Source organism: Salvelinus fontinalis, chromosome 21 (assembly GCF_029448725.1).
Source record: "Salvelinus fontinalis isolate EN_2023a chromosome 21, ASM2944872v1, whole genome shotgun sequence".
NCBI lineage: Eukaryota > Metazoa > Chordata > Actinopteri > Salmoniformes > Salmonidae > Salvelinus > Salvelinus fontinalis.
Genome location: NC_074685.1, coordinates 9,613,601 through 9,641,360, shown reverse-complemented (window position 1 = coordinate 9,641,360; position 27,760 = coordinate 9,613,601). Strand labels below are relative to the sequence as shown.

Genomic DNA, 27,760 nt, shown 5'->3' with positions numbered 1-27,760 from the left:
CACAGATGCTACTGAGAAATCATGAACACAGCCAATCCCCATCAGTCTCTCTGAAAGTTTGATCACATAGAAAGAATCACTATAATTTATTGATGCAACAATAATAATAATTTGAAAGGGAAATGGCTTTTGAAGTTTTCTGGAATGGTTGGGAACCCACTGTGAGATAAAAACAATCAAAATAAATGATGTCTATTTTTAATGGGTTACATTGTGCTTTGTGATGTTTGATGTTTGATGTTAGACCTTTATTATAACACAATTATGACACATACCGGTAATGATGTGCGGGAGATTAGTATTATAAAAGACTTGTGTTTTCCTACTGTGTATTTAATGTGACAGACAGGCAAGCAGCTAGTGCATATGAAGAGTAATAATCCTCTATTCTGCATCACTTATCCACATACAGGGAGCTATCAAGAGGAGGTAATGTATACCCAGGGAGTAATCTCTCTCTCTGTTTGATATGAAGCAGAATGAACTCATGAAAAGACATGACCTCTCAGTATTGTTCTTAGTAAGACCCATGATGTGGTCTTATGGTCAGTCAAGCACACACACAAACAAAGACACACACAACAACCTGATCCTGACAGACACATGCGCTGTTACCATAACCAGGGGTCTGCAACCTGTGGTTCTACTGTAGAGCCCCGTGGGGCTCTTTAACTGCCCCTTTGTGGCTCCATGACGATCAATAATTCAAGCTGCGCGAGGAATGAGCTTAGAACAAAGATTCTCTGTTTATTGACACAAATCATTAACTATCTCATCTCAGGTACAACACACGTCCAGCAAAAGCACAAAAAGAGTGAAAAGCCATTGTCCTCTGCAAGGTTTTTTTACATTTAAACAGCATTATCCTTTGCTAGGTGAGTGGGGGGGGGGGGGAATACATTTAACAGCATTACCCTCGACTAAAGGGATACTTTAGTTAACAGAAGAGGGCGATTCAGTTGAAGAGAGAAGAGCCGTAGGACTGAACCCAGGTCTCCAGGATACATTACTTGATATATTCTATTGTTTTGTATTCTTCTGAAAGAAATGAGCTGTATATGAGATAGGTTCCTCCCACACGGTCCAACTAAACATAGACAGAGAAGCAAAGCCGGTGCCAACAGCAAGGGGGTGATACAAGAACATTAAAAAAAAGTGAAAAAGCAAACATTTTTGCAACCAACATCCCTCTCTTTTATAGGTACAGCATCATATAGCAAAAAGACATTCAGAAGGTAGCAGACCAGAATGGTAAAAAACACTCATGCAAATCAAGGCTGTTTTACACAGTCACAAACAGGAAAGTCTTTGGCCGGGATTCAATCCAAGAGGCACGCTGTGGCGCAGTTGACAACGCGGCTTTTAAAGCCAATGTTCCCGCGTTTGCAGAGATTGCATTCACTGAAAACGCTGCAGATATTGACTCAATTGTAAATTCCCTTTAAATGTCAAGCGCGCTACTACACAGCTTTGATTGAATACCGACCTACTTCTCGTACAGTACAACAGTGTGCCCCAACAGTCAGTGCCTTCAGGGAGCGTATTCAAAAATCGCCTCAGGGCAGGAGTGCTGATCTCGGATCCGATTTGCCCTTTAAATCATAATGAATAAGAGGGGGGACCTGATCCTAAATCAGTATTCCTACTCTGAGACACTTTGTGAACACAAGCCCAGGTCTTCTCATGGATGTTGATGATGTTGTTGTTTACTTGTTTACAGACTTCTTTATTTGCTACTGAAGGGATAGAATGTGTGTGTGTGTGTGACAGACGGTGGTTGTAGGCTCTGTGGTCTTCTGCACACCATATGCTGGTTCACCCCACCATTCTCCAAATAATGTCCCAGTTCTCCCTGTTTTACGAGGTTCTCCCAATTTTTCCCCTTATCTGTCCGAAGGGCGAGGTTCTCCCTCTCTCTGTCCGGGGGCCAATGGAGGGTCCTGGTTGGCAAACAGTTTATAACCAATCCCATAGTCCTTTGCTAGGACGCCATTGATCCCCATAGAGTAAAGTCCAGGAGAGAGAAGGGAGAAGGGAGGAGGGAGTGACAGTACTTCCAGAGACAGACACAGAGCCGCAGAGACAATCTTCCATGATGGTTACTATCCATTATTTAAAAAAGAAAGGCGTGATATTTTTTGGGCATCTGTTATTTTCAGTCCAAAACATAGTTTTGAACTCTAGATGTATCATGTTCCCTTCCTTTTTAGTAAACAGTTTTCTTTTTAATTTCAATCGATGTGCACATTAATTCACATTGTAGTTCCAGTCATGGTTGATGTAATCTCTCTAAAGACAGTCTTATGATATTACATACTGCATATGCTGCTCTTTCCATAAAGTCTTTCTCTTATAGATATACAGTATATTCAAATATAGGATGATCTCTGTCTCTATATAGTATATTGTAAATAGTCCTGTCTCCATGGTTACAATTCCTGTGAGCTGATGACATGGAATAATGTGACATTGTACAGAACCTGGTGTCCGTTGTTCCATGCGTAGAGCGCACGGTCCCGAGGGTTGTAGTCAAGCATGGAGATATGGGAGTACTTGTTTTGGAAGGCGATGTCTATGTACTCGTACGTGGAGGAGTTAGTGCTGTAGGCGTAGTACACCTTGGTCCCGCCAGAGTAACCGTTGGTAACATAGAGAGTACCACAGATCATGAAGGCTTCGCCGGCGCTCCTCTTGGGGTGGTTGGTAGTCCAGCTCTTGATGATCTGAAGCGTGCTGGGATTGAGCTTGCTGATGACGATGTTTCCAGCGTTCTGATTGGTGGCATAGACAGCCCAGAGCCCACCCTCATCCACCATGAGGTCGATGTCGGAGTGGCCGCCCCAGGCATAGTGATACATGTTGTTGTAGCCGGCGTTGTCCAGCTGGCGTGACTTGCTAATGGCGGAGGTCTTGAAGTCAAACTTGATGATGATGTGGCTCTGGAATTTGTTGAAGTAAATGGAGCCGTTGTAGACCACCTGACCTGTCCCGGACCACGGATGGGGGAGGCGGTGAGACGTGAAGTTGTCCGTCGTCATGAAGTCCGCCATGGACTTGTACTCCCGCACGAAGCGGTTGTTGTGGTAACCGTCCATGTACCACACCTAACAGATGGAGATACAGACGAGTAGAGAGGAGAGAGTCAATATTAACTCAGTCAGTAGCAACTTTATAATACAAACAAGACAAAACACACCCTGCAGTCCTGTTAAAACCCTCCTATCAAACTCCTCAATGCACCATTATGTAGATGGGCGCTATATACATGTGGATCACGCAAAATTTCACACTGTAAATCATATCACGCTGTCAACAGAAAGCCTAATTAAATGGGAAGCTTGACTCGGAGCAGAGCTCCTGCCTTCTGCTTCAGAATACAAACAGTCAGGAATGACAGGCAGCTGCAGGTGGAGGCAGGCCGGGGTTGGGGATGAGTCCAGCCCCACAGGGACAATGCGGATCATTCCGGATAAAAGGCTAATCTTTTTTCACCTGTGGCTTAGCATTAAGGAAGCTTCCGGGGTACCTGCCTAGACCATTTCCTCATTGTTTTTTTTGGTTCTGTTTTTTAACTAGGCAAGTCAGTTAAGAACAAATTCTTATTTTAAATGTTGGCCTAGGAACAGTGGGTTAACTGCCTTGTTCTGGGGAAGAACGACAGATGTTTTACAGAGAGTACACAGTGGCAGAATAACTGACCACCGTGACTGACCCCAAGTTAAGAAAATCCTTGACTATGTACAGACTCAGTCAGCATAGCCTTCCTATTGAGAGAGGCCGCCATAGGCTCTCGCCATGTGCACACTGCCCACAAAATGAGCTACACTTCCTAACCTCCTGACAAATATATGACCACATTAGAGATACATATTTCCCACAGATCACACAGACCCACAAAGTCAAACATTGATAAACTCCCATATCTGTTTGGCGAAATACCGCTGTTTGCAATCACAGCAGCAAGATTTGTGGCCCGTTGCCATGAGAAAAGGGCAACAAGTGGAGCACAAACAGCATTGTAAATATAACCTATATTTATCTGTCTTCCTGGTACCATTAGAACACATTACACATGGTCTCATGGATACATAGCACACATGCATAGCACATATTTTACCATCCAGTTTAGCTACCTTGCCTTTAAATTATTTAAATTATCTTGCCTTACTGTACACTCTCAGACACTCTCACACTACCTTGTATCTCACAAGCAGCATGGTCCAACGTTACACAGAGAAACCAGAAGTATAGAGCAATACCAGGGAGACCCACATATGTAACATGTGCAGTTTTCCATCGATGTACAGATGATATTATGACTATGACGGTCATGTATGTTTCTGTTTGCGTGTGCTTTATGTATTTGTGCTATAAGCTCTAAACCCCAGATCTGCATACAGATCCATGTGTACGTTTTAAAGCCATATAAACATTTTGGCTGACAAATAAACATCTTGGCTGACACCCTCCCTTCATTAACGACCTTGCTGTCGGGGCTCGGGTGTAAACCATGCATTTATTCTCTGCATTTGCATTTTAATGTGTTTTAGTAATGAAAGCTTCGTCTGTCTATTCCTCCAACAGATGCCCAGCCCAGGAGAGCTAACTCAGACATGGCCGTTTAGTAGAAGGACGGACGGACGGACGGACGGACGGACGGACGGACGGACAGACAGACAGACAGACAGACAGACAGACAGACAGACAGACAGACAGACAGAAGAGTAAACACATGAACATTAATCAAAGCTTCTATTAAGGTCAGATTCTGAAGAGGCAACTATTATGGGTGTGTCAGGACTCTTAACACAGCCTGGCCTCTTCAACTGAGTACCATTGGTCATGTCATCTGAGTAATATAGGGTGCATCCCAAAGGGCATTTTGATCTGAGCCCTATGGGCCATGGTCAAAAGTAATGCTCCATATATGAATAGGGTGCCATTTGGGATACAGACAATGAGTATAATGTAAAGCACTTAGTGTGATCTTCCAGTAGCTACCGCCGTAAAACACAGTGCCAAGGTCAGGAAATCATTACCTTAATGTAACTGGGCTTTAGACGCTACTGAGCTCAGGAAATCATTACCTTAATGTATCTGGGCTTTAGACACTACTGAGGTAAGGAAATCATTACCATAACGTAGCTGGGCTTTAGACGCTACTGAGCTCAGGAAATCATTACCTTAATGTATCTGGGCTTTAGACACTACTGAGGTAAGGAAATCATTACCATAACGTAGCTGGGCTTTAGACGCTACTGAGCTCAGGAAATCATTACCTTAATGTAGCTGGGCTTTAGACGCTACCGAGGTCAGGAAATCATTACCTTAACGAAGCTGGGCTTTAGACGCTACCGAGGTCAGGAAATCATTACCTTAATGTAGCTGGGCTTTAGACGCTACCGAGGTCAGGAAATCATTACCTTAATGTAGCTGGGCTTTAGACGCTACCGAGGTCAGGAAATCATTACCTTAACGAAGCTGGGCTTTAGACGCTACCGAGGTCAGGAAATCATTACCTTAATGTAGCTGGGCTTTAGACGCTACCGAGGTCAGGAAATCATTACCTTAACGAAGCTGGGCTTTAGACGCTACCAAGGTCAGGAAATCATTATCTTAATGTAGCTGGGCTTTAGACGCTACCGAGGTCAGGAATTCATTACCATAACGTAGCTGGGCTTTAGACGCTACCAAGGTCAGGAAATCATTACCATAACGTAGCTGGGCTTTGGATGCTTCCGAGGTAAGGAAATCATTACCATAACGTAGCTGGGCTTTAGACACTACCAAGGTCAGGAAATCATTACCATAACGTAGCTGGGCTTTAGACGCTACCAAGGTCAGGAAATCATTACATTAACGTAGCTGGGCTTTAGACGCTACCGAGGTAAGGAAATCATTACCTTAATGTAGCTGGGCTTTAGACGCTTCCGAGGTAAGGAAATCATTACCATAACGTAGCCGGGCTTTAGACGCTACCGAGGTCAGGTGATCATTACCATAACGTAGCTGGGCGTTAGACGCTACCAATGTCAGGAAATCATTACCATAACGTAGCTGGGCTTTAGATGCTACCATGGTCAGGAAATCATTACCATAACGTAGCTGGGCGTTAGCCGCTACCAAGGTCAGGAAATCATTACCATAACGTAGCTGGGCGTTAGCCGCTACCAAGGTCAGGAAATCATTACCATAATGTAGCTGGGCTTTAGACGCTACCGAGGTCAGGAAATCATTACCATAACGTAGCTGGGCGTTAGCCGCTACCAAGGTCAGGAAATCATTACCATAACGTAGCTGGGCTTTAGACACTACTGAGGTAAGGAAATCATTACCTTAACGAAGCTGGGCTTTAGATGATACCGAGGTCAGGAAATCATTACCTTAAAGTAGCTGGGCTTTAGACGCTACCAAGGTCAGGAAATCATTATCTTAACGTAGCTGGGCTTTAGACGCTACCGAGGTCAGGAATTCATTACCATAACGTAGCTGGGCTTTAGACACTACTGAGGTAAGGAAATCATTACCTTAACGAAGCTGGGCTTTAGATGATACCGAGGTCAGGAAATCATTACCTTAAAGTAGCTGGGCTTTAGACACTACCAAGGTCAGGAAATCATTACCTTAAAGTAGCTGGGCTTTAGACGCTACCAAGGTCAGGAAATCATTATCTTAACGTAGCTGGGCTTTAGACGCTACCGAGGTCAGGAATTCATTACCATAACGTAGCTGGGCTTTAGACGCTACCGAGGTAAGGAAATCATTACCTTAACGTAGCTGGGCTTTAGATGCTACCGAGGCCAGGAATTCATTACCTTAAAGTAGCTGGGCTTTAGACACTACTGAGGTCAGGAATTCATTACCTTAAAGTAGCTGGGCTTTAGACGCTACCGAGGTAAGGTGATCATTACCTTAACGTAGCTTTAGACACTACCGGATCGTTAAAGAAGGGTAATTGTATTTTCTCCATGTTCATGGACGGCTGAAATGTGTGTGTGTGTGTGTGTGTGTGTATACCCTAGTATCTCCTTCCGGTGCCGCAGGGTCAGTCATCCAGGATCCGAACCGGGATCCAGACGTCTTGATGGTGACAGGATCACTGATGCCCGTCAACTTCCCACATGCTGTGAAGGAATAACCAACATAGAAATACCTCTGATAGATACTGCATATCATTCTCATAGATTAAACACTGCATCTGTATGATTTCATATTGGCTAACATGCTCTAATAAAGAAATCATATTGTACTTACACATAATAACATAATTTACAAAACATTCACTCAGCCTTCATTCACAAAAGAACAATAGCATGTGTGTATTGTTGTTTGTGTCTATGTCTAGACCTCCATCTGTCTGTCATCCTCAGAGAATAAAGGTAATGGTCTCGGGTATTCTGTGCATTATGTTTGTCTGAGCGATGGAGAGAGAGAAAGAGAGAGAGAGAGAGAGAGAGAGAGAGAGAGAGAGAGAGAGAGAGAGAGAGAGAGAGAGAGAGAGAGAGAGAGCGATGGGGAGAAATGGGGAGAGAGAGGATGGAGAGAGAAACGGAGCAAGAGAGAGAGATAGGGAGAAATGGGGAGAGAGAGGGAGGGAGATTTGATTGTTGTTCCAGGTTATGTAGGATCCACTGAGCTCATGCTGCTGCTGCTACTTGTTCTAGGCTGTTTGAGCTGAGCGTATCGTTAATTAGGCTTGATTGAGGTGTTGATATGAAGTTGACATATCTAGCGCTGAACGCTTAGCTGCGCCTTGTTCCCCGATGACAGCCAGGTAGTTTGATTAATGGTTTTATCATTATGAACAGATGGTTAACAACCTCGTTCTTGTTGTTAGATCTTAATGTTAACTAAGGAACAAACAGCTTCGGTCCCGTCCCCCAGTATACTCTCTCTTCCTTTCTATGCTTCTCTCTCTCTTCATGCAATTCTCCCTCTGTCTCTCATTATCTCTCTGGCACTAATGTGGTTGTGAATTGCAATTATTCATGCCTATCTATCTTCACCCCTCACTCTTTCTCTCATCTATCTTCACCCCTCACTCTTTTTCTCATGTTCATCTATCTTCACCCCTCACTCTTTCTTTCATGTCTATCTTCACCTCTCACTCTTTCTTTCATGTCTATATATCTTCACCCCTCACTCTTTCTCTCATGTCTATCTTCACCCCTCACTCTTTCTTTCATGTCTATCTTCACCCCTCACTCTTTCTCTCATGTCTATCTTCACCCCTCATTCTTTCTCTCATGTCTATCTTCAACCCTCACTCTTTCTCTCATGTCTATCTTCACCCCTCACTCTTTCTCTCATGTCTATCTTCACCCCTCACTCTTTCTCTCATGTCTATCTTCACCCCTCATTCTTTCTCTCATGTCTATCTTCAACCCTCACTCTTTCTCTCATGTCTATCTTCACCCCTCACTCTTTCTCTCATGTCTATCTTCACCCCTCATTCTTTCTCTCATGTCTATCTTCTCCCCTCATTCTTTCTCTCATGTCTATCTTCACCCCTCATTCTTTCTCTCATGTCTATCTTCAACCCTCATTCTTTCTCTCATGTCTATCTTCACCCCTCATTCTTTCTCTCATGTCTATCTTCACCCCTCATTCTTTCTCTCATGTCTATCTTCAACCCTCACTCTTTCTCTCATGTCTATCTTCACCCCTCATTCTTTCTCTCATGTCTATCTATCTTCACTCTTTCTACCAAAACTGTATTATTCTCTCACATTTTGACAGTTTTGAAAGTTATAACTAAATAATATATATTATTATAAATTATAAATATTATACATATATTATATATTATAAATAAGATATATATCAAGCTGTGACTATGAGACCTCAGCAGGTTACCAGCAGCGAGACAAACACAACATCACATGAGCAAACAAACACCACTACTATCAGCGCCTTACATAATACCTCCGTGGGATTACAGACTATAGTAATAATCTGTGTTTATTTATTTATTTCCTCTAATCACCATGTTCCTATTTTTGGATTATGGTGAGTCTGGACCTCGGGGAGAGAGAGACACACATGAGGTCTAATCTAATCTCCCATTGGCCTGAATATGGCTCCAGCCAACCAGAGCTAGACTGCAGGGAAATCTAACCACAAAACCATCAGTCAGTCATTCTGGAATGGAATGATGATTTGAGGATTATGGAATCAGTGAATAAATGTAGACACATTAGAGAGGGGGCAGCCTGATCCTAGTGTGAATGTAGACACATTAGAGAGGGATCAGCCTGATCCTAGTGCGAATGTTGACACATTAGAGGGAACAGCCTGATCCTAGTGTGAATGTTGACACATTAGAGAGGGATCAGCCTGATCCTAGTGTGAATGTAGACACATTAGAGGGAACAGCCTGATCCTAGTGTGAATGCAGACACATTAGAGAGGGATCAGCCTGATCCTAGTGTGAATGTTGACACATTAGAGAGGGATCAGCCTGATCCTAGTGTGAATGTTGACACATTAGAGAGGGATCAGCCTGATCCTAGTGTGAATGTAGACACATTAGAGAGGGATCAGCCTGATCCTAGTGTGAATGTTGACACATTAGAGAGGGAAGGGGACAAATACATATTTCAGGCGTTACATAGAGAGCTGGGCTCAGAGAGAAGAACTATAGGATAAAGAAGGAGGAATGTCTACTGAGATATAAATAAGAGAAGGAGGCAAAGGGAGATGACAGCAGTGATGAAGTAGAACACAGCAATGATGTGACCATTCTCTCCTTTATCTAATCTGATCTCTAAACTCTGTGAACTGTCTCCTGCTGAGTGACCTCTGACCTCTCCTTTATCTCATCTGATCTCTAAACTCTGTGAACTGTTTCCTGCTGAGTGACCTCTGACCTCTCCTTTATCTCATCTGATCTCTAAACTCTGTGAACTGTTTCCTGCTGAGTGACCTCTGACCTCTCCTTTATCTCATCTGATCTCTAAACTATGTGAACTGTTTCCTGCTGAGTGACCTCTGACCTCTCCTTTATCTCATCTGATCTCTAAACTCTGTGAACTGTTTCCTGCTGTGTGTGAATGAGTGAGGGGGGGGGGGGGACTACTTACCACACTCTCCAGCTGTGTTTGACTGATGGCAGAATTGTGTATCTGTGTGTGTGTGTATGTGTGTGTGATGTCTGTGTGTTTGTGCATTTCTGTGTGTGTGTGTGTGTGTGTGTGTGTGTGTGTGTGTGTGTGTGTGTGTGTGTGTGTGTGTGTGTGTGTGTGTGTGTGTGTGTGTGTGTGTGTGTGTGTGTGTGTGTGTGAGTGTGTGTATGTGCGTGTGTGTGTTTGTAGGTCAGACAGTGTGCATGTCACTGTATTCATAGCAGAGTAATTCAGCAGGCTATTGAAATGCAAACTCTACTACTGCTCTGAGCAGTGTTTTCCAGCAGCAGCCACTAGACAACCTTGTGAGACTACATCGTAGGTGTGCAGTGCATTTATTAGCACTGTAATAAATCACTAGGATGTTGTAGACTGAGATGAGATTGTATAGAAGTTGTATAGAGTTGAGAGGGTGACGAAGAAATATATCTCAAATTGGTTAGGTTGAACATACAACTCACCTACGTATCTGTCACAGGCGGCAGGTGGCACCTTAATTGGGGAGAATGGGCTTGTGGTAATGGCTGGAGCGGAATAGGTGGAATGGTATCACATATATCAAACACATGGTTTCCATATGTTTAATACCATTCCATTTACTCCGTTCCAGCCATTATTATGAGCCGTCCTCCCCTCAGCAGCCTCCACTGGTATGTGTTAAATTATCAAATTCACCTTTGACACATTGGCTACACAGAGACAGGCAAAATAATGGGATCATATTTTTTTCTCAGTGTAAATTGGGATTAAACAAAGATCGGACTGTATAATATTGAGAAACAGGTGTTTTGAAACAATTGTGAGACATACATGTAATACATATTTACCTGATAGGCTGTGTAGTATTATGTCTGTGTAGTATTTTGTCTGTGTAGTATTTTGTCTGTGGAGTATTATGTCTGTGTAGTATTATGTCTGTGTAGTATTTTGTATGTGTAGTATTCTGTCTAAGTAGTATTCCGTCTGTGTAGTATTCTGTCTGTGTAGTATTATGTCTGTGTAGTATTATGTCTGTGTAGTATTTTGTATGTGTAGTATTATGTCTGTGTATTATTCTGTCTAGGTAGTATTATGGCTGTGTAGTATTCTGTCTGTGTGGTATTATGTCTGTGTAGTATTTTGTATGTGTAGTATTCTGTCTAAGTAGTATTCCGTCTGTGTAGTATTCTGTCTGTGTAGTATTCTGTCTGTGTAGTATTCTGTCTGTGTGGTATTATGTCTGTGTAGTATTCTGTCTGTGTAGTATTATGTCTGTGTAGTATTATGTCTGTGTAGTATTATGTCTGTGTAGTATTTTGTATGTGTAGTATTATGTCTGTGTAGTATTCTGTCTAGGTAGTATTATGGCTGTGTAGTATTCTGTCTGTGTAGTATTATGTCTGTGTAGTATTTTGTATGTGTAGTATTCTGTCTGTGTAGTATTATGTCTGTGTAGTATTTTATATGTGTAGAATGATGTATGTGTAGTATTCTATCTGTGTAGTATTCTATCTGTGTAGTATTATGTCTGTGTAATATTATGTCTGTGTAGTATTATGTCTGTGTAGTATTCTGTCTGTGTAGTATTCTGTCTGTGTAGTATTATGTCTGTGTAGTATTATGTCTGTGTAGTATTTTGTCTGTGAAGTATTTTGTCTGTGTAGTATTATGTCTGTGTAGTATTTTGTCTGTGTAGTATTATGCCGGTGTAGTATTCTGTCTGTGTAGTATTCTGTCTGTGTAGTATTCTGTATGTGTAGTATTCTGTCTGTGTAGCATTCTGTCCGTGTAGTATTCTGTCTATGTAGTATTCTGTCTGTGTAGTATTCTGTCTGTGTAGTATTCTGTCTGTGTAGAATTATGTATGTGTAGTATTCTATCTGTGTAGTATTATGGCTGTGTAGTATTATGTCTGTGTAGTATTCTGTCTGTGTAGTATTCTGTCTGTGTAGTATTATGTCTGTGTAGTATTCTGTCTGTGTAGTATTCTGTCTGTGTAGTACTCTGTCTGTGTAGTATTATGTTTGTGTAGTATTCTGTCTGTGTAGTATTATGTCTGTGTAGTATTCTGTCTGCTCATGACATCTGGAAAGAAGCTAAGGTGTGTTCCAGTGTGTTGAGAAAGGATTGTGTTTTTCTTTTCAGGTGTTTCATGTGTGTTTGTAGTGTACCTTGATGTAGAATGTTTCTGAGGTGTGTACTACATGAAGCTTTCACTCTGGTCTAACCCCATACAGAAGTTATCCATGAACAATATGTGTGTGTGTGTGTGTGTGTGTGTGTGTGTGTGTGTGTGTGTGTGTGTGTGTGTGTGTGTGTGTGTGTGTGTGTGTGTGTGTGTGTGTGTGTGTGTGTTAGAGTGTGTGTGTGTGTGTTAGTGTGAGTGTGTGTGTTAGAGTGTGTGTCAGAAACTTTCTCAGCCTACCTAATTTTTGCATGCATGCTCGGAGTCTCTCCTCAAGACCTGACACTCGGTTGTGGAGTTCCTCGTAGTCATAGGCTCCCATCTCCTCCTGGAGCTCGCTTAGAACTGACGTCAGATTCTGGACCTCCTCCTTAAACTGCAATACCAATTTGGCATCGGCTTTGTACTCCTCCAACACTGGTATCAACGGCCTAATCTCCTCCATTTTCGATTTTATGGCCTGAAAGGATTAAAATAAACTGGGTTCAGTGTCATGCCTGGAGACAAAAAAGAAAAGACTCCAAAAAAGGAGAAGGAGAAAACACCTATCTGGCCCTGACTACTCTAGCCTGGCCTACACTGACATTCTCTCACAGTAACACAATAGCCCTGTGTGTGTGTGTGTGTGTGTGTGTGTGTGTGTGTGTGTGTGTGTGTGTGTGTGTGTGTGTGTGTGTGTGTGTGTGTGTGTGTGTGTGTGTGTGTGTGTACAGTGTGTACAGTGTGTACAGTGTGTGTACAGTGTGTTTGTGTGTGTCTGAGCAAACAAATCCTGATGTGTGTTCCACCGTATTGGCGAGCAAGCAGAGGCTCCGCCCTGATGCAGATGAGCCGGTACGTTAAACACAAGCCCTCAGTACACCAGGAAACAATTGGGAAAGCTCTTTATTGGTCATCATCGTTTAAAATGCAACAGAGTTACATGCTTTTACATGTCACACACAACAAAGGGTTTCAGATTTTATTATCACTAATGTTTATAGGTACGTAGTAGTCTTTAGTAACCAAGTATGCATAGACAAAAACCAAAAGTAAAAAATAATAATAATAACTGTAAACAACTAATTGTTTTCGTTTGAAAAAGCCTTTTGATGGAAATGTTCTACCAGTAACATGCAGAAATAGATCTGTGGTAGGTAGGTAGGTAGGTAGGTAGGTAGGTAGGTAGGTAGGTAGGTAGGTGAGATAGGTAGGTAGGTAGGTAAGGTAGGTAGGTAGGTAGGTAGGTAGGTAGGTAGGTAGGTAGGTAAGGTAGGTAGGTAGGTAGGTAGGTAGGTAAGGTAGGTAGGTAGGTAGGTAGGTAGGTAGGTAGGTAGGTAGGTAGGTAGGTAGGTAGGTGGGTATGTAGGTAGGTAGGTAGGTAAGATAGGTAGGTAGGTATGTAGGTAGGTAGGTAGGTAGGTAGGTAGGTAGGTAGGTAGGTAGGTAGGTAGGTAGGTAAGATAGGTAGATAGGTACACTCTTAGAAAAAAAGGTGCTATCTAGAACCTTAAATTAAACTTTGGGTGTCCCCATAGGAGAACCCTTTGAAGAACCATTTTTGGTTGCAGATAAAATGCTTTGGGGTTCAATGTAGAACCATTTCTACATTTCAAGGTAGGTAGGTAGGTAGGTAGGTAAGGTAGGTAGGTAGGTAGGTAGGTAGGTAGGTGGGTAGGTAGGTAGGTAGGTAGGTAGGTAGGTAGGTAGGTAGGTAGGTAGGTAGGTAGGTAGGGCTGGTTGGTTGGTTATTTGGGAAATGGGTAGGTGGGGTTTCAGGTAGGTAGAGTTGGCTGGTTGGTTATTTTGGAAAGGGGTAGGTGGGGTTTCAGGTAGGTAGAGTTGGCTGGTTGGTTATTTTGGAAAGGGGTAGGTGGGGTTTCAGGTAGATAGAGTTGGCTGGTTGGTTATTTTGGAAAGGGGTAGGTGGGGTTTCAGGTAGGTAGAGTTGGCTGGTTGGTTATTTTGGAAAGGGGTAGGTGGGGTTTCAGGTAGGTAGAGCTGGCTGGTTGGTTATTTTGGAAAGGGGTAGGTGGGGTTTCAGGTAGGTAGAGCTGGCTGGTTGGTTATTTTGGAAAGGGGTAGTTGGGGTTTCAGGTAGGTAGAGCTGGCTGGTTGGTTATTTTGGAAAGGGTTAGGTGGGGTTTCAGGTAGGTAGAGCTGGCTGGTTGGTTATTTGGGAAAGAGGTAGGTGGGGTTTCTTAGTAGTAGTACTAATGGTGCGAAAGGTAAATCATGAATGCTCGTAAATCTCGCAGTACTGCGGTAGCCCAGTTCAGGTGGAACATGGGATTGACCTGCCTCTTCTTCTCTCTTTACATGTCCTAAAGTTAGCCCTGCAAGCAAGAAAATAACATACTGTTGACATCTAGCTCACTAATCTATCTAACAGACACAGAACACACACTGGATTAGAGAGTATGTTAAGCATGCTTTGATTTTGCACTCATGATATGAACGTGGGAGGCATGCATTGGAAATGTAGACACTCAGTGAGGGATGCAGGGGGTGGAAATAGTTGTTTTGTCATTGATACTGCTGTTAATGTTGAGACTACAATACATTCTGTAGATCAGTCTATCATCATTAGACATGTAACTGGAGAGGAGTGGGAAAATGGATCTACAGTATTTGTCTGAGTGCCAGGAAACTTAGATCAATGTGCATGTAGTTTCTGACTATGGGTGTGTTCGTAAATGTAATCTGGAGTGCCAGAGTGCGCTCTGGGCGTTCGTAAATTCAGAGCGTTGTCAGATTGTACATTAATAAATTCAGAGCGCACACTGGACGCTCTGGTCGAGGAGTAGGGTTGATCCGAGCGTTCTGACCACACAACGGCAGTCAAGCACCCAAGCTAACTGGCTAACGTTGGCTAGCTTGATTGCTACTTCCAGACACGAACGAGTCAACACCTCACTCTGACCATTACTCGCCCTAGCAGACCTGGTTAAGCTGTTTACATGTTATGTAGAGTGTTGGAGACTGTAACTGTGCTGCTGGCATCAATTTAATTACGCTTTTTTGCCGACGTTTACTGACAACACGATATTCAACGGGTGTTGAGCGTTCGTAAATGCATCAGTTTTTCTGCGCACGGGCGAGTTGCTCTAAATCGGAGTAGATAGCCAGAGTGAATTTACGCACCCTATGTGGTTTTAAAAGTTAGCTGTGACGTACTGGTGAATCTACTACCCTCTCTCATTGATTAATTCAATCAACCAATCAACCGATCAACCAATCAATCAATCAAAAAATGTGTGGTGCTAAATTGGCATTGGTGATAATCATTTTAAAGGGAGGAGGAGTAGGAGGAAAGGAGGGAGGGAGGAAGGAAGGTGAGCCAAGCAATGAATGAATATCTGGTTGATGATAGTTTTTGCATGTGCCCACTGAATTGTCCAATATCCCTCCAGCTCATACACCAGAATGAAGTTAATTCTGATACAGTCCTGATACATTAAAACTCAGAGCTGTTCCTAGAGACTATAGAAAACACTCTAGGTGAGGTTGGTGATGCTGAACCATAGAAAAGGAAACATGCAGCACTCCAATGGTTTAATCTCAACATTCATTCATTAACCAGTGATTAAATATAGATAATAGATAAGTATTGAAATTGCATTTTTTGAGTGCTCTCTGTTGATAATCCGCGAGGATCCAGCACCTAAGTATCTTTTCAAATAACTTTAGAATAAGAATGTTGTTGTTTATCAACTGATGCTGGACCATATCCTGAGTGGGCCGTGGGCACACACATAAACCCATCCATGGAGGGTGGAGGTGGTTGTGTCAGATGAGTGGCAGTGGTCATGGTGATAGCCCCATAGCCCCAGCAGGGTGGGTTTAGGTGTGCTGGGCTGCTGCTGTACCTTGTATTGCTTGGCGATGTTCTGCTTGTGGTTCTCCTCCACCTGTCTGAACTTGGTCTCCAGACCTCTCAGCTGCACCTCCATCTTCTCCACGTACTGCAGGTCTCTCTGGGTCCGCTGGTCCAGCACCTGGATGGACTGGGTCATGTTCTGGACCTATCAAAGGGGAGATCAGGGAGACATGGAAATGGGCATGAGTACACTCAATATGGCCACCGATTCATCTATCACAGAACATTGGCTTGAATGGGGATGCCCATTCTAGAAATTATATTTCTATAGCATGGGCTCAGAGTCTGTGGTGTTGAACAGGTTGAGGCAGGGTGCTGCTCCCGTAGCTTGTCTGGGGATGCTGTCCATGTGTTTGTGTGCGTGCATGCTTGGGCTGCTGTCCAGGATGGGGGTGGGGGTGGGGGGTGATCTGTGGTCTGTGAGGTAAGACGTGACAGGTCATTAGTGTTGCTGTGGACATTATGTCACCATAGTTACCTTCTCCAGTAGCTGCCTCAGCTGTTTGGTGCGGGCGTCTCGTGAACACATGGACTGCTGCGGTGCCACCACTGTGCACACACACCTCCCCTCACTGTCCTGGGCAGAACTGTACACTTGCCATGACTCCTCTGGGTTCGCTGGCAACACCTGGAAGAGAGAGATGGAGGGAAGGATGAACAGAGAAAGGGAGAAAGAGAGAGAGAGATAGAGGGAAGGATGAACAGAGAAAGGGAGAAAGAGAGAGAGAGAGTCAGAAGCAAGAAAGAAAGTGATGTTACATAAAGTGGGAAAGAAGAGGACGAAAGAGAGAGAAAACAGGAGAGTGTTTGAGAGAGGAGAGAGAGGTGAGGAAGGGATAAAAAGAGATGAGGGGATGAAAGAAAGAAAAAAAGAGAAAACAGATGAGACAAGAGAATAACAAAAGCATTCATCCTATAATCCAATTGTCAGGGATTTGTTGAATAAAGTATTGTACCCCATCCCTCCTCGCCTGCTCTCTGACTGAATAGGCTTATCTTAGCAGTACGTTTCAATCACACGGTGTAGGCTTGGGGTGACGTGTCACACCCGTTGGAGTGGTGGAGTGGAGTCGTGCGTTAAACCCTCACTACTACATAGATACAGCCAGAGCTTACATAATGTCAGTCTGTCTGTGGGATGCACACGCACGCAGGATTGCGCACGGCGCCATCTGGCCATGATGAGAACCGTTAAACTCCTCCCGCCCAGCTCCAACAAATTATAACATGCCATCAGAGGGGAAAGGCAGCCTATCGAACTGGTCGAGACTTGTCCAAATACTCATCTATGTACATTATCAAAGTTATTGGTGTCCAATTATAAAACAACACAAATAGAAGGTGTGAGGTTGTCAAGACTAAACAATCAACACAGTCCAATCAGTCCACATTGAGACTGGGCTAAGACTGGCAACAGTGGCACCTCCCTCCTATTCAGTCTCTTAAGACATAGAATATCTGGCTGATTCATCTGAAATATTAGCACTTCCATTACCACTGTAGATAAAGCCAACAGCATCCTGAACCTGAATCGACTCATCCACAATCTATCGTTTCACTGTAGCCTACATCATGACCATCCTATTTCAATAGTGAACATTGATCTAAGTGCATTATGATGTGTCTGGCGCACTACTGAGAGTCAATGGATATAGTGCTTGGATAGTGTTTTAGTCATCACTGTACATACTATCCTATAAATTCACTAAAAATGTCAACAATAATCTACTTAAAATGTGGTAAATGAATTGAAAATAAAACTATGTGAATGTTTAAAACCAACTGGCAACCTTTCCATATTCACTTCACAGGGGCATTGACTGAGTATAGTGGCAAGGTGGATGCTGGATTACTAGGTACAGTATGTACTGTAGTACTCTACTACACTAGCTTATCCAGTCATTAGGTCTATATCATCATGAAAGGCAAATTCGTTTGGAGGAATCTTTTATCAATAATCCCGCGGGAGTACAGATTAGAGAAAGCAAAGCACTCCACCCGACTGATCTTTATTACTATGTAATAACGCAAAATTTTGTCCATCTGATCATCACATAATAAAGTAAAATGACTATGTAGGCACAGGGATCGCCTTTACATTTAAGTAGATAGTAGTGTTTTTTTTTAATGACTCTATTGAAATTGTACATGTCGTAATCCAATAGTTTTTTGCCAAAAATTTAACCCATGAAGACGTGGGTTTTATGAATGGTTTCATAGTCAACCTTAATACGTAAAATATCTCACAAAGTATGAGACGATTTATATTTCATAATAATCATAACAATTTACTTTGATTAACCAAAAAGTCAGATTGCGCTTGACAAAGAGACAAGAAGACAAGAAGCAATATGCCCCGCGTAATGAAATGACCTTTTTTTCCTCTGAGACCCAGCTGAACTGAGGGTGCCTGGCTGCCGGGGACAAAGAGGAACCCAGCTGACTTCACTAGAAAGGTCTGGATGCGAAATTTCATTTTCACAAAATGTTTACCTTGCAGCGTTTTATCAATGGCAGCATCCAAACAAACTCATTGTCGCTCTCAGTCTCCACCGCGCGCCCTTGTTCTCCTCCACCTCTCACAATGCAGCGCGCTCCCACGCCCCTCCTCGAAAATACAGTAAGATACAACAAGACTATCTCGCTCTCCGTCTCTATATCTATCCCGCGAGTGATCAACCTGAGAGAGGCGATATTAATCATGCCTATGAAATTCGATTTTCTCTAAGATCTGACAAGCAACCAGGCGCTGAAAACATAGGCAGCACAACATAAATACTAGTGACCCTGTCAAGCAACAAATATGAGATTTTGGAGGAGGCCATAGCCTAATAGGCCTAAATAAACTTTTAATAATTCATTAACCAACCATGCGAGCGAATAAAATAAAATCCTCCAGCCAGGTAAATAATGGTAGCAAAACCCGTATTTTTTTATGCAGATAAAATGAACACACGGGAAGCGTAAAGTAGCGGTGCCACTTACTCCGGTGCTCCTGTCCGGGTAGCCTGCCCTCTCCGCGGTGAGCTTGGTGGTGTTGAGCCCCACTAGAGAGGGCAGAGTCTGCGACATCCAGTTCGTGATCATCGCCATGGTGCTCAGCACAACGCCGATCTTCAGCAAAGGCACCGACATCTCTGCACTCTGCGTTTAACCCAAACCAGCTTCATTCTATTTCAGCACAATCCGGCGAGAAACGAGCAAGGCAATCCATGTTGCCTAGTGAAGCCATAGCCTTCTGGTGTAACACCCGTAGCCCCGGTTTGGTCGGTTGTTCCTTGGACATCACTGGTGAAAGGCTACAGGGTTCGGAGTTTGGAAAAAGCCCGCAGGAGCAGGTTTGCAGGTTTGGATCAGATTAATGATAATAAACCCTCGATGCCGAATCTGACAGTCCCGAAAGCCGGGAGAAAGTGTGATTGAGGAGCGGTTTAGAGAGAAAATAAGATGTATCTGGATGGGTATCTCTTTCTCTCTCTGTGCTGTCCCACGCTCTGGTGGCTTTCCCGTTCTCCGTTCCTCTTTAGTTCACGCCCTCCGTCCGCCTCCTGCCTCGCGCGCTCCCTGATTAAGTGCAGTGAATACACACAGGCTGTTCCAAAGGGCTGAGGGGGGGAGGAGATGCCTACGGATCTATACGGATCTATAGCAGCACGAGCAACGCGCAACGGTGATGTCAGCCAGGTTCGTCTTGCCTGCTGCTCGAGACGCCCTTCCCCGTGTCACCGGGGGTCCGTGGCTGCCTGGTTGGTATTATCTCGAATTGCGAGTTATTATCCCCGGGGGGATTGGGCAAAGAGCAGTTTCTGGTAAGGTCGCGCCACTCGTCCGGTCGCAAGAAGCTGAGTGCTTAATTTTCCAGGCCGGGGCAGGTGATATTTTTCTCACCCACCCCCGTGGAGCGCGAGCTGTTGGGGTACCGAGAATAACTCAACTTGACGTTAATTTAATGAACAACCCCATGTATTAAAGTCCGTTATTATTTTATTTAATGAAGGTGAGCTAGGCAATAAGGATCATATATACATATATATGGGGCGGAAGGTAGCCTGGTGGTTAGAGCGTTGGGCCAGTAACCGAAAGGTTGGTGCATCGAATCCCCGAACTGACAAGGTAAACATTGTCGTTCTGCCCCTGAACAAGGACGTTAACCTACTGTTCCTACTGTAGGCCGTCATTGTAAATAAGAATTTGTTCTTAACTGGCTTGCCTAGTTAAATAAAAAAACATATACGCATAATAGGGCATGCAATATGGATAACAGCAATGTATCATCCCAAATGCATTAATACACGTCAAAAATGTTATGTCTTTATTTTTTTTAAACCGACAGCGCGCACCTATCATCAGCACTGCATTCGAGTATAAAATAAAATTGAAGAGATGTAGGGCCTATGTGAAAGACTCTGGCGCCATCGTGTAGCTGCTTTCGGTATTGCTGGTAAATCAAAGGGACAATAGTGATAATATTGTTCGTTAAATAGCCGCGCGACATCACATGAATGTCACAACCCAATTTAAGTGTGTTGTTTGAATAAATGCGTCACCAAAGGCTTTCTGACGGTGTTACACGCAAACATAACAACATTCATGTTCAGATGGATTATGGATCTCTCTCTCAACCCACCCATGAGTTTCTGTATTATACTCGGTTAGGAGGATATCTACTGGATGAACACCAGAGAGTGAGAGAGAGACGACGAGAGACTGGAAGAAAGAAGACCAAGGATAAAAATCACAAGTGAACTCATACCCCTTTAAGAAATCTACCACACCAGAATTTCCACAACACCAATATGACACACCAGAGCCCGTATTCACAAAGCCCTCAGAGTATGAGTGCTGATCCAATATTACATGGACAGGGATACCTGACCCTAGGTCAGATTACATGGACAGGGATACCTGACCCTAGGTCAGATTACATGGACAGGGATACCTGGCCCTAGGTCAGATTACATGGACAGGGATACCTGGCCCTAGGTCAGATTACATGGACAGGGATACCTGGCCCTAGGTCAGATTACATGGACAGGGATACTTGGCCCTAGGTCAGATTACATGGACAGGGATACTTGGCCCTAGGTCAGATTACATGGACAGGGATACCTGGCCCTAGGTCAGATTACATGGACAGGGATACCTGACCCTAGGTCAGATTACATGGACAGGGATACCTGGCCCTAGGTCAGATTACATGGACAGGGTTACCTGGCCCTAGGTCAGATTACATGGACAGGGATACCTGGCCCTAGGTCAGATTACATGGACAGGGATACTTGGCCCTAGGTCAGATTACATGGACAGGGATACCTGGCCCTAGGTCAGATTACATGGACAGGGATACCTGGCCCTAGGTCAGATTACATGGACAGGGATACCTGGCCCTAGGTCAGATTACATGGACAGGGATACTTGGCCCTAGGTCAGATTACATGGACAGGGATACCTGGCCCTAGGTCAGATTACATGGACAGGGATACCTGGCCCTAGGTCAGATTACATGGACAGGGATACCTGGCCCTAGGTCAGATTACATGGACAGGGATACTTGGCCCTAGGTCAGATTACATGGAGAGGGATACCTGGCCCTAGGTCAGATTACATGGACAGGGATACCTGGCCCTAGGTCAGATTACATGGACAGGGATACTTGGCCCTAGGTCAGATTACATGGACAGGGATACCTGGCCCTAGGTCAGATTACATGGACAGGGATACTTGGCCCTAGGTCAGATTACATGGACAGGGATACTTGGCCCTAGGTCAGATTACATGGACAGGGATACCTGGCCCTAGGTCAGATTACATGGACAGGGATACTTGGCCCTAGGTCAGATTACATGGACAGGGATACCTGGCCCTAGGTCAGCACTCATACTCCGAGACGCTTTATGAATACAGGCCCATATTGTAGGCACAATACCTGTCCACTTCTTTTCTCTCATCACCTTGTGAATATTTTGAATCCTCCCTTTAATAATTAGAATAATTTTAATCAATACATTTTTGAATTACAAAGCAAAGCAAATCTGTCTCGTGTAAACACTGTGAAGAATCAGAGCCCTGAGCAGAGTGCCAAGCAGAGCACCGAACAGAGCATTACTTGTTTAGTTCTCCACCTATAGGCTTAGCTGTAATCCTGCAAGTTAATACATCAAGACCCCAAATATCCACAGTGCTATATGGGCTACTTCTGTCCTCGCGGTAATGCAATATGCTGATATAAATAAAAGAGGTCAGCTCCCATTCTCTCTCACCTTATATTTCCCCTTCTCTTTCCCGCTCTCCCCCTCTGTATCTGTCTCTTTCTCTCTCTTACACTCGCTCTCTCTGAGTTTCTCTGTCTCTCTCTCTGTCCCCCTTCTCTCTCGACCTTTCTCAGTGTACAGAACACAGCAGTTGTGACTCTGCGGGACAATTTGAGGTATCAGAGGGGGTCAGTTCACCACTGTGCCTGCCCTGTCCATCCCATCCCAGCACAATCCAACCCATCCCTTTCCTGCCCTGACCTCTCCTCCCCTGCCCGGCTCTGCTCACCCCAGCCCAGGGCCATCTCAACTCTGCCAGTCAGCATATCAGTACTAAGCACTAATACTCTATACTAACACTCTCTGGGACAATTTCCCCAACAGAAATTAAGCCTAGACCGTGAGCATGGTTTTTAGTCCATAACTAAGCTTAATCTGTGTCCGGGAAACCATCCCCCTGACCCTCCCCATGGACAGATCAGCTAATAGGGGATAAACCAGTGGACTAGATCGGTCAGTGGAGGACTGCTCAGTCTTGTCACGCTTGGCTGACTATTTCACAGTGAGAGACATATTTACAGGATTAATGTAAAAGGACAATATGGCCATTTCAGATCGTCTACTTATACAACTGAGAAAGTACAGTTTAACATATGTACACTAGTATAACTCTGTGATGGTAACTAACTTTCAGAGTTTCATTTACATTGATTTATGAATAAATCAAATCCAAGTTGTCAATCACAGCATAATGCAATGCAGCTGCAGACACTCCATCTTTCTCTCCATCTTTCTCCCTTTCACAAGAACTGAATTGATTGTGGTGTAAACGTTTCATTATAAACACCTCTCTCTCTCTCTTCTAGCGGGTGTAGCGTGCTTGAAGCCTTCAGGGAGCTGCCACGGGAACAGCTGGCCCTTCTCTGCATAACTGACAACATAAACCAACAACAACAACAACAAACACTCACTATAGTATTTGTGCTTCAAAAACATGTTCATTAACAAACACAACAAATACTTCCCACACCAGCTATGCTTCAAACATTGAGGAATTCTGGAATAAATACTGCCCAGATCCTCAATAAGGTCTGACTGCGGCCCAAGAAAAGGATAACTCCAGGGATGAACCGCCCAGGGAAACCAATCCCCCCTTGTCGCCGTCAGACCCTTCTCCACATACTAGCTATGCTCTGAATACATGTTCATTAAAATACTCTGGCATACATACTGCTCTAGGGGTCTGACGTTTATGCTAGTATAATGACGTGTATGCTAATATAATGGCGTAAAGGATGAGGTGGATCATCTGATGTGTTATGGTAGAACATCTGTCAAGATGTGAGGACGGATGTTGGTTATATTGCCTGAAGAATTGACAGCCAGTGTGTGTGTGTGTGTGTGTGTGTGTGTGTGTGTGTGTGTGTGTGTGTGTGTGTGTGTGTGTGTGTGTGTGTGTGTGTGTGTGTGTGTGTGTGTGTGTGTGTGTATGTGTGTGTGTGTGTGCGTGTGTGTGTGTCTGTGTGTGCCTGTCTGTGTCTTTGTGTGTCTTTGTGTGTGTGTCTTTGTGTGGCTGAGAGAAAGTGAGTGTGTACATGAGTGTGTGATAGAGAGATACAGAGAGAGAGATAAAATGACAGAGAGACAGAAAGATGATGTCCATCATTGTGACTTGTTGTTGTTGTGCTCCAGACCACAGCACCTGACACAAATCATCCTCCACGGTTTACAGTAGAAATAATACATTTAATTTCAGTGCATACTGCAGACCATGTCTCTCCAACCGGTTCCTGCAGAGCTACAGTCCTGTTGGTTTTCACTTCAACCCTAATCTAGTGCATCTGATTCTAATAATTAGCTGGTTGATAAGCTGAATCAGGATACAGCTGGGGTTGGAGGGAAAATCTACAGGAGGGTAGCTCTCCAGGAAGAGGGTTAGAGAGTCCTGCTGTAGACTAAGGACAGTGAAACAACACAGATTGATATGTACACTGGCTACCTCAGTGACATCTCCTAAATACTTTAACGTTCCTCTCTAAAATAAAACAATAGCCTGCAGTGACAATATTTTCAGAAAGACATCTGTATCTTGTATCTGTCCAGGCTGTAGGGGTAAAAGTGAAGTGGGGTGACATAAATCATCATCTGTAGAGCAAGTTATGTTGAAACAGAATCTGTTCAATAAATGTGAGTCTAGCTTTGATCACAAAGAAATGTGCTGCTCTGTCTATCTCTCTCTTTCTCTCTGTCTCTTTCTCGGTCTCTCTTTCTCTCTCTTTCTCTCTTTCTTTCTTTCTCTCTCTCACACACTCTATCTGTCTATCTCCAACCCATATTTCTCTGTCTTTCTCCCCAATCTCTCTCACTCCAACTCTTTCCAAAACACCCAATTTCCCTCTACCTCGGCATCCTTGAGTGTGATGTGTGTGGTGTTTGATGTTGTACGGTCTCTGTTGTTGGTTAAGCTATAAATAGTGCTCCACGGTGAGTAGTATAGTGGTTCTGATAATGCTGGAGGCCGGTGGGGGTTGAGGCTGTAGCCATGGTGAGTATTATAGTGGTTCTGATAATGCTGGAGGCCGGTGGGGGTTGAGGCTGTAGCCATGGTGAGTATTATAGTGATTCTGATAATGCTGGAGGCCGGTGGGGGTTGAGGCTGTAGCCATGGTGAGTATTATAGTGATTCTGATAATGCTGGAGGCCGGTGGGGGTTGAGGCTGTAGCCACGGTGAGTATTATAGTGATTCTGATAATGCTGGAGGCCGGTGGGGGTTGAGGCTGTAGTCACGGTGAGTATTATAGTGGTTCTGATAATGCTGGAGGTCGGTGGGGGTTGAGGCTGTAGCCATGGTGAGTATTATAGTGGTTCTGATAATGCTGGAGGCCGGTGGGGGTTGAGGCTGTAGCCATGGTGAGTATTATAGTGATTCTGATAATGCTGGAGGCCGGTGGGGGTTGAGGCTGTAGCCACGGTGAGTATTATAGTGATTCTGATAATGCTGGAGGCCGGTGGGGGTTGAGGCTGTAGTCACGGTGAGTATTATAGTGGTTCTGATAATGCTGGAGGTCGGTGGGGGTTGAGGCTGTAGTCACGGTGAGTATTATAGTGATTCTGATAATGCTGGAGGCCGGTGGGGGTTGAGGCTGTGGCCAGATATTGACTGACCTTGTTACAAATGACATCCATCCAAAATGCTCACGCACAGTCACACACTCAAACACACGCATGCAATCATATAAACACATACACGCACACACATGCATGTACACACACACCAAGGCCATCCAGGGCCACAAACTACAGTGTCAACACAGCCCCTTAGACACCACAACGTGCAGCACCCAAACTGTATAATGCAGGATGAAGTCCAACCTCGTATGCCTTTTCCTCTTCAATCAAGGAGATCAGAAGGCCAACATGTACAACAGAGTCAGCATTAATGAGAGCTCAGCGCAGTGTTTGTGTCACAGTGTTATAGGGAGACTACAGTGATGTGTTGGTTATGGTGAAAGATGCATGGGAGAGATGAGGATAGCAGAGTGTCTATGTGTTTTGTGGGGTCAGCTATTTCTCTCTGAGGCTGTGTGATGTAGAAAACACACACACACCTCACTTGGCACCGACGTCAGTCCAACAACGTCCTCTGAGTGATATTTGACAGAGCTGTCCGTTAACATTAATCCAATCTGAAATGAAGTAAATGTTGAGGCCTGGGGTTGAATTTGTATTAAAAGGGTTTAAAAGAAATAGATAGAATATTGTGTGGTTGATGATTGTACATTGAGAAATAGATTTCCGCATAATGGACATGTTGAATGCTGAATGATTATGTTGAACTAATGCCAATTTGGTTTGGTAGCCTGATGTTAGCTTGTTTATGCACAGGGGGACGGGACAGTGTACGTCTGTGGGAACGAACAGATACACATGTGTTTTGGTGAGACAGAAAATCATTTTAAAAATATGTGAGCAACCCTTTACGTAAACACTTGTGCTATACTTTAGTGAATTAACTTTGAACTGTAGGGTTAAATGTGCACACCACCGTCTCACAGATTGACAAATGCTGTGCTGGTGATTAAGACATTTGACAATAGAAACACACTTGACTATATTCTTCAATTACATGATCAACCATTACGGCCTTGGATACTTCTTAGGTGATTGGATTGATATGTCGGGGTGGGTATTCCTTTATGACAGACCAATAACACTTTATTTTGTTGGTTAGAACAAAGACCTCCTTTCTCATCTCCCTAGTCAAGTTCTCAAGCTCCACAGTCACTTCTCCTTTGGTCTTATTCAAAGGAACATGCATGCTGTGTGCTGTGCTACTTGAAATGCAATAATATTTGACGGCTTGTTATTCGAAACAAACGACACATGCAGAATACCGATACATATATCAGACACATCACAATTATTCGATTTAGAATTAAAAACAATAACCATTCTGACATAATCCTAACCCTCACACAGATGATTTGGTTGGATGGGTTGATTTGTCATTCATTCATTACATTTGCTTATAATTTATACGTGTGTAATATATTTTGTATATTTACACATTTGTGTGCATGTAGGATTTTGTACATCTCTATCCCTGCGTATTACACAGAGCCCCGTTAGAGTTAGGCTATGTGACATTCATTGGGCGCTGCTGGCGCTATCTGCGCCCGTGTAGCACAATGTATCCACATCATCGCCATGTAATCCCACCCGTTAATCTCTTTAAACGCTGAAACTGGCTAATTCACTTTAGCTCTGTCTAGGCTACCGAGAAGGCACCGGGTACTAATATTTTATCTCGAGCCAAGTAACTGCTCACCACAGCGTAGCTCTAATACAGCGGGGAAAATGGCGTGTGTTTAAACCTACTTGAGTGAGTTCTGTGCCCATCAACACGAGGACGATAAGACTCAGGATCTTGCTCGAGGGCTGCATCTCTTTCCTCCGGGTGTGTGGAACCAACGCTCTCACATGCAGATCAGTCCCTTTGCGTCCCCCGCACGGAAGTCCTCTCCGCTCCCTCGTAGCGCTGCGGTCGCTCGCTCGCTCTTATCCCTCAGCAACCAAATAGTAGAAAACGAGAAATCGTTATTACGGAATCAGAGTCTCTTAGCATATTTATTTAATCTCGGCTCCTCCGTCTTGGTGTTTCTGTTCTTGCTTCTTTTCTTTCTTCCTCTCTAATCGCCACAACGCGTTATGATAAACATTTGCGAAGGGAAACGTTGGTTTAAAATACGGGAAGCAGCACTGGTTACTCAGATATTGCCAAAACTTTGCCTTCCTGCCTGGAGTCGCCAAATAAGCGATGGGTGTAAAATGAGAGAGCGCGGAGCTGTCCACTGTGCTGAA

General features: G+C 43.9%; 1 protein-coding gene across 3 annotated transcripts; it reads right to left on the bottom strand.

The window, feature by feature from the left end:
- Positions 1–722: 722 nt before the first annotated feature.
- On the bottom strand, positions 723–27,760 carry LOC129818132 (noelin-like). 3 transcript variants are annotated; one of them, XM_055873758.1, is made up of 6 exons: positions 27,278–27,760; positions 16,626–16,775; positions 16,137–16,292; positions 12,529–12,748; positions 7,018–7,124; positions 723–3,104 (listed from the first exon to the last, which is right to left on the bottom strand). In XM_055873758.1, exons 1-6 carry the CDS (start codon positions 27,341–27,343, stop codon positions 2,430–2,432), a joined length of 1,374 nt encoding a protein of 457 aa, XP_055729733.1. In that variant the 5' UTR covers positions 27,344–27,760; the 3' UTR covers positions 723–2,429. The 3 variants fall into 3 exon arrangements, with proteins under 3 accessions (XP_055729733.1, XP_055729732.1, XP_055729730.1); XM_055873757.1 differs by lacking the exon at positions 27,278–27,760 and adding an exon at positions 19,133–19,826; XM_055873755.1 differs by lacking the exon at positions 27,278–27,760 and adding an exon at positions 18,641–18,865.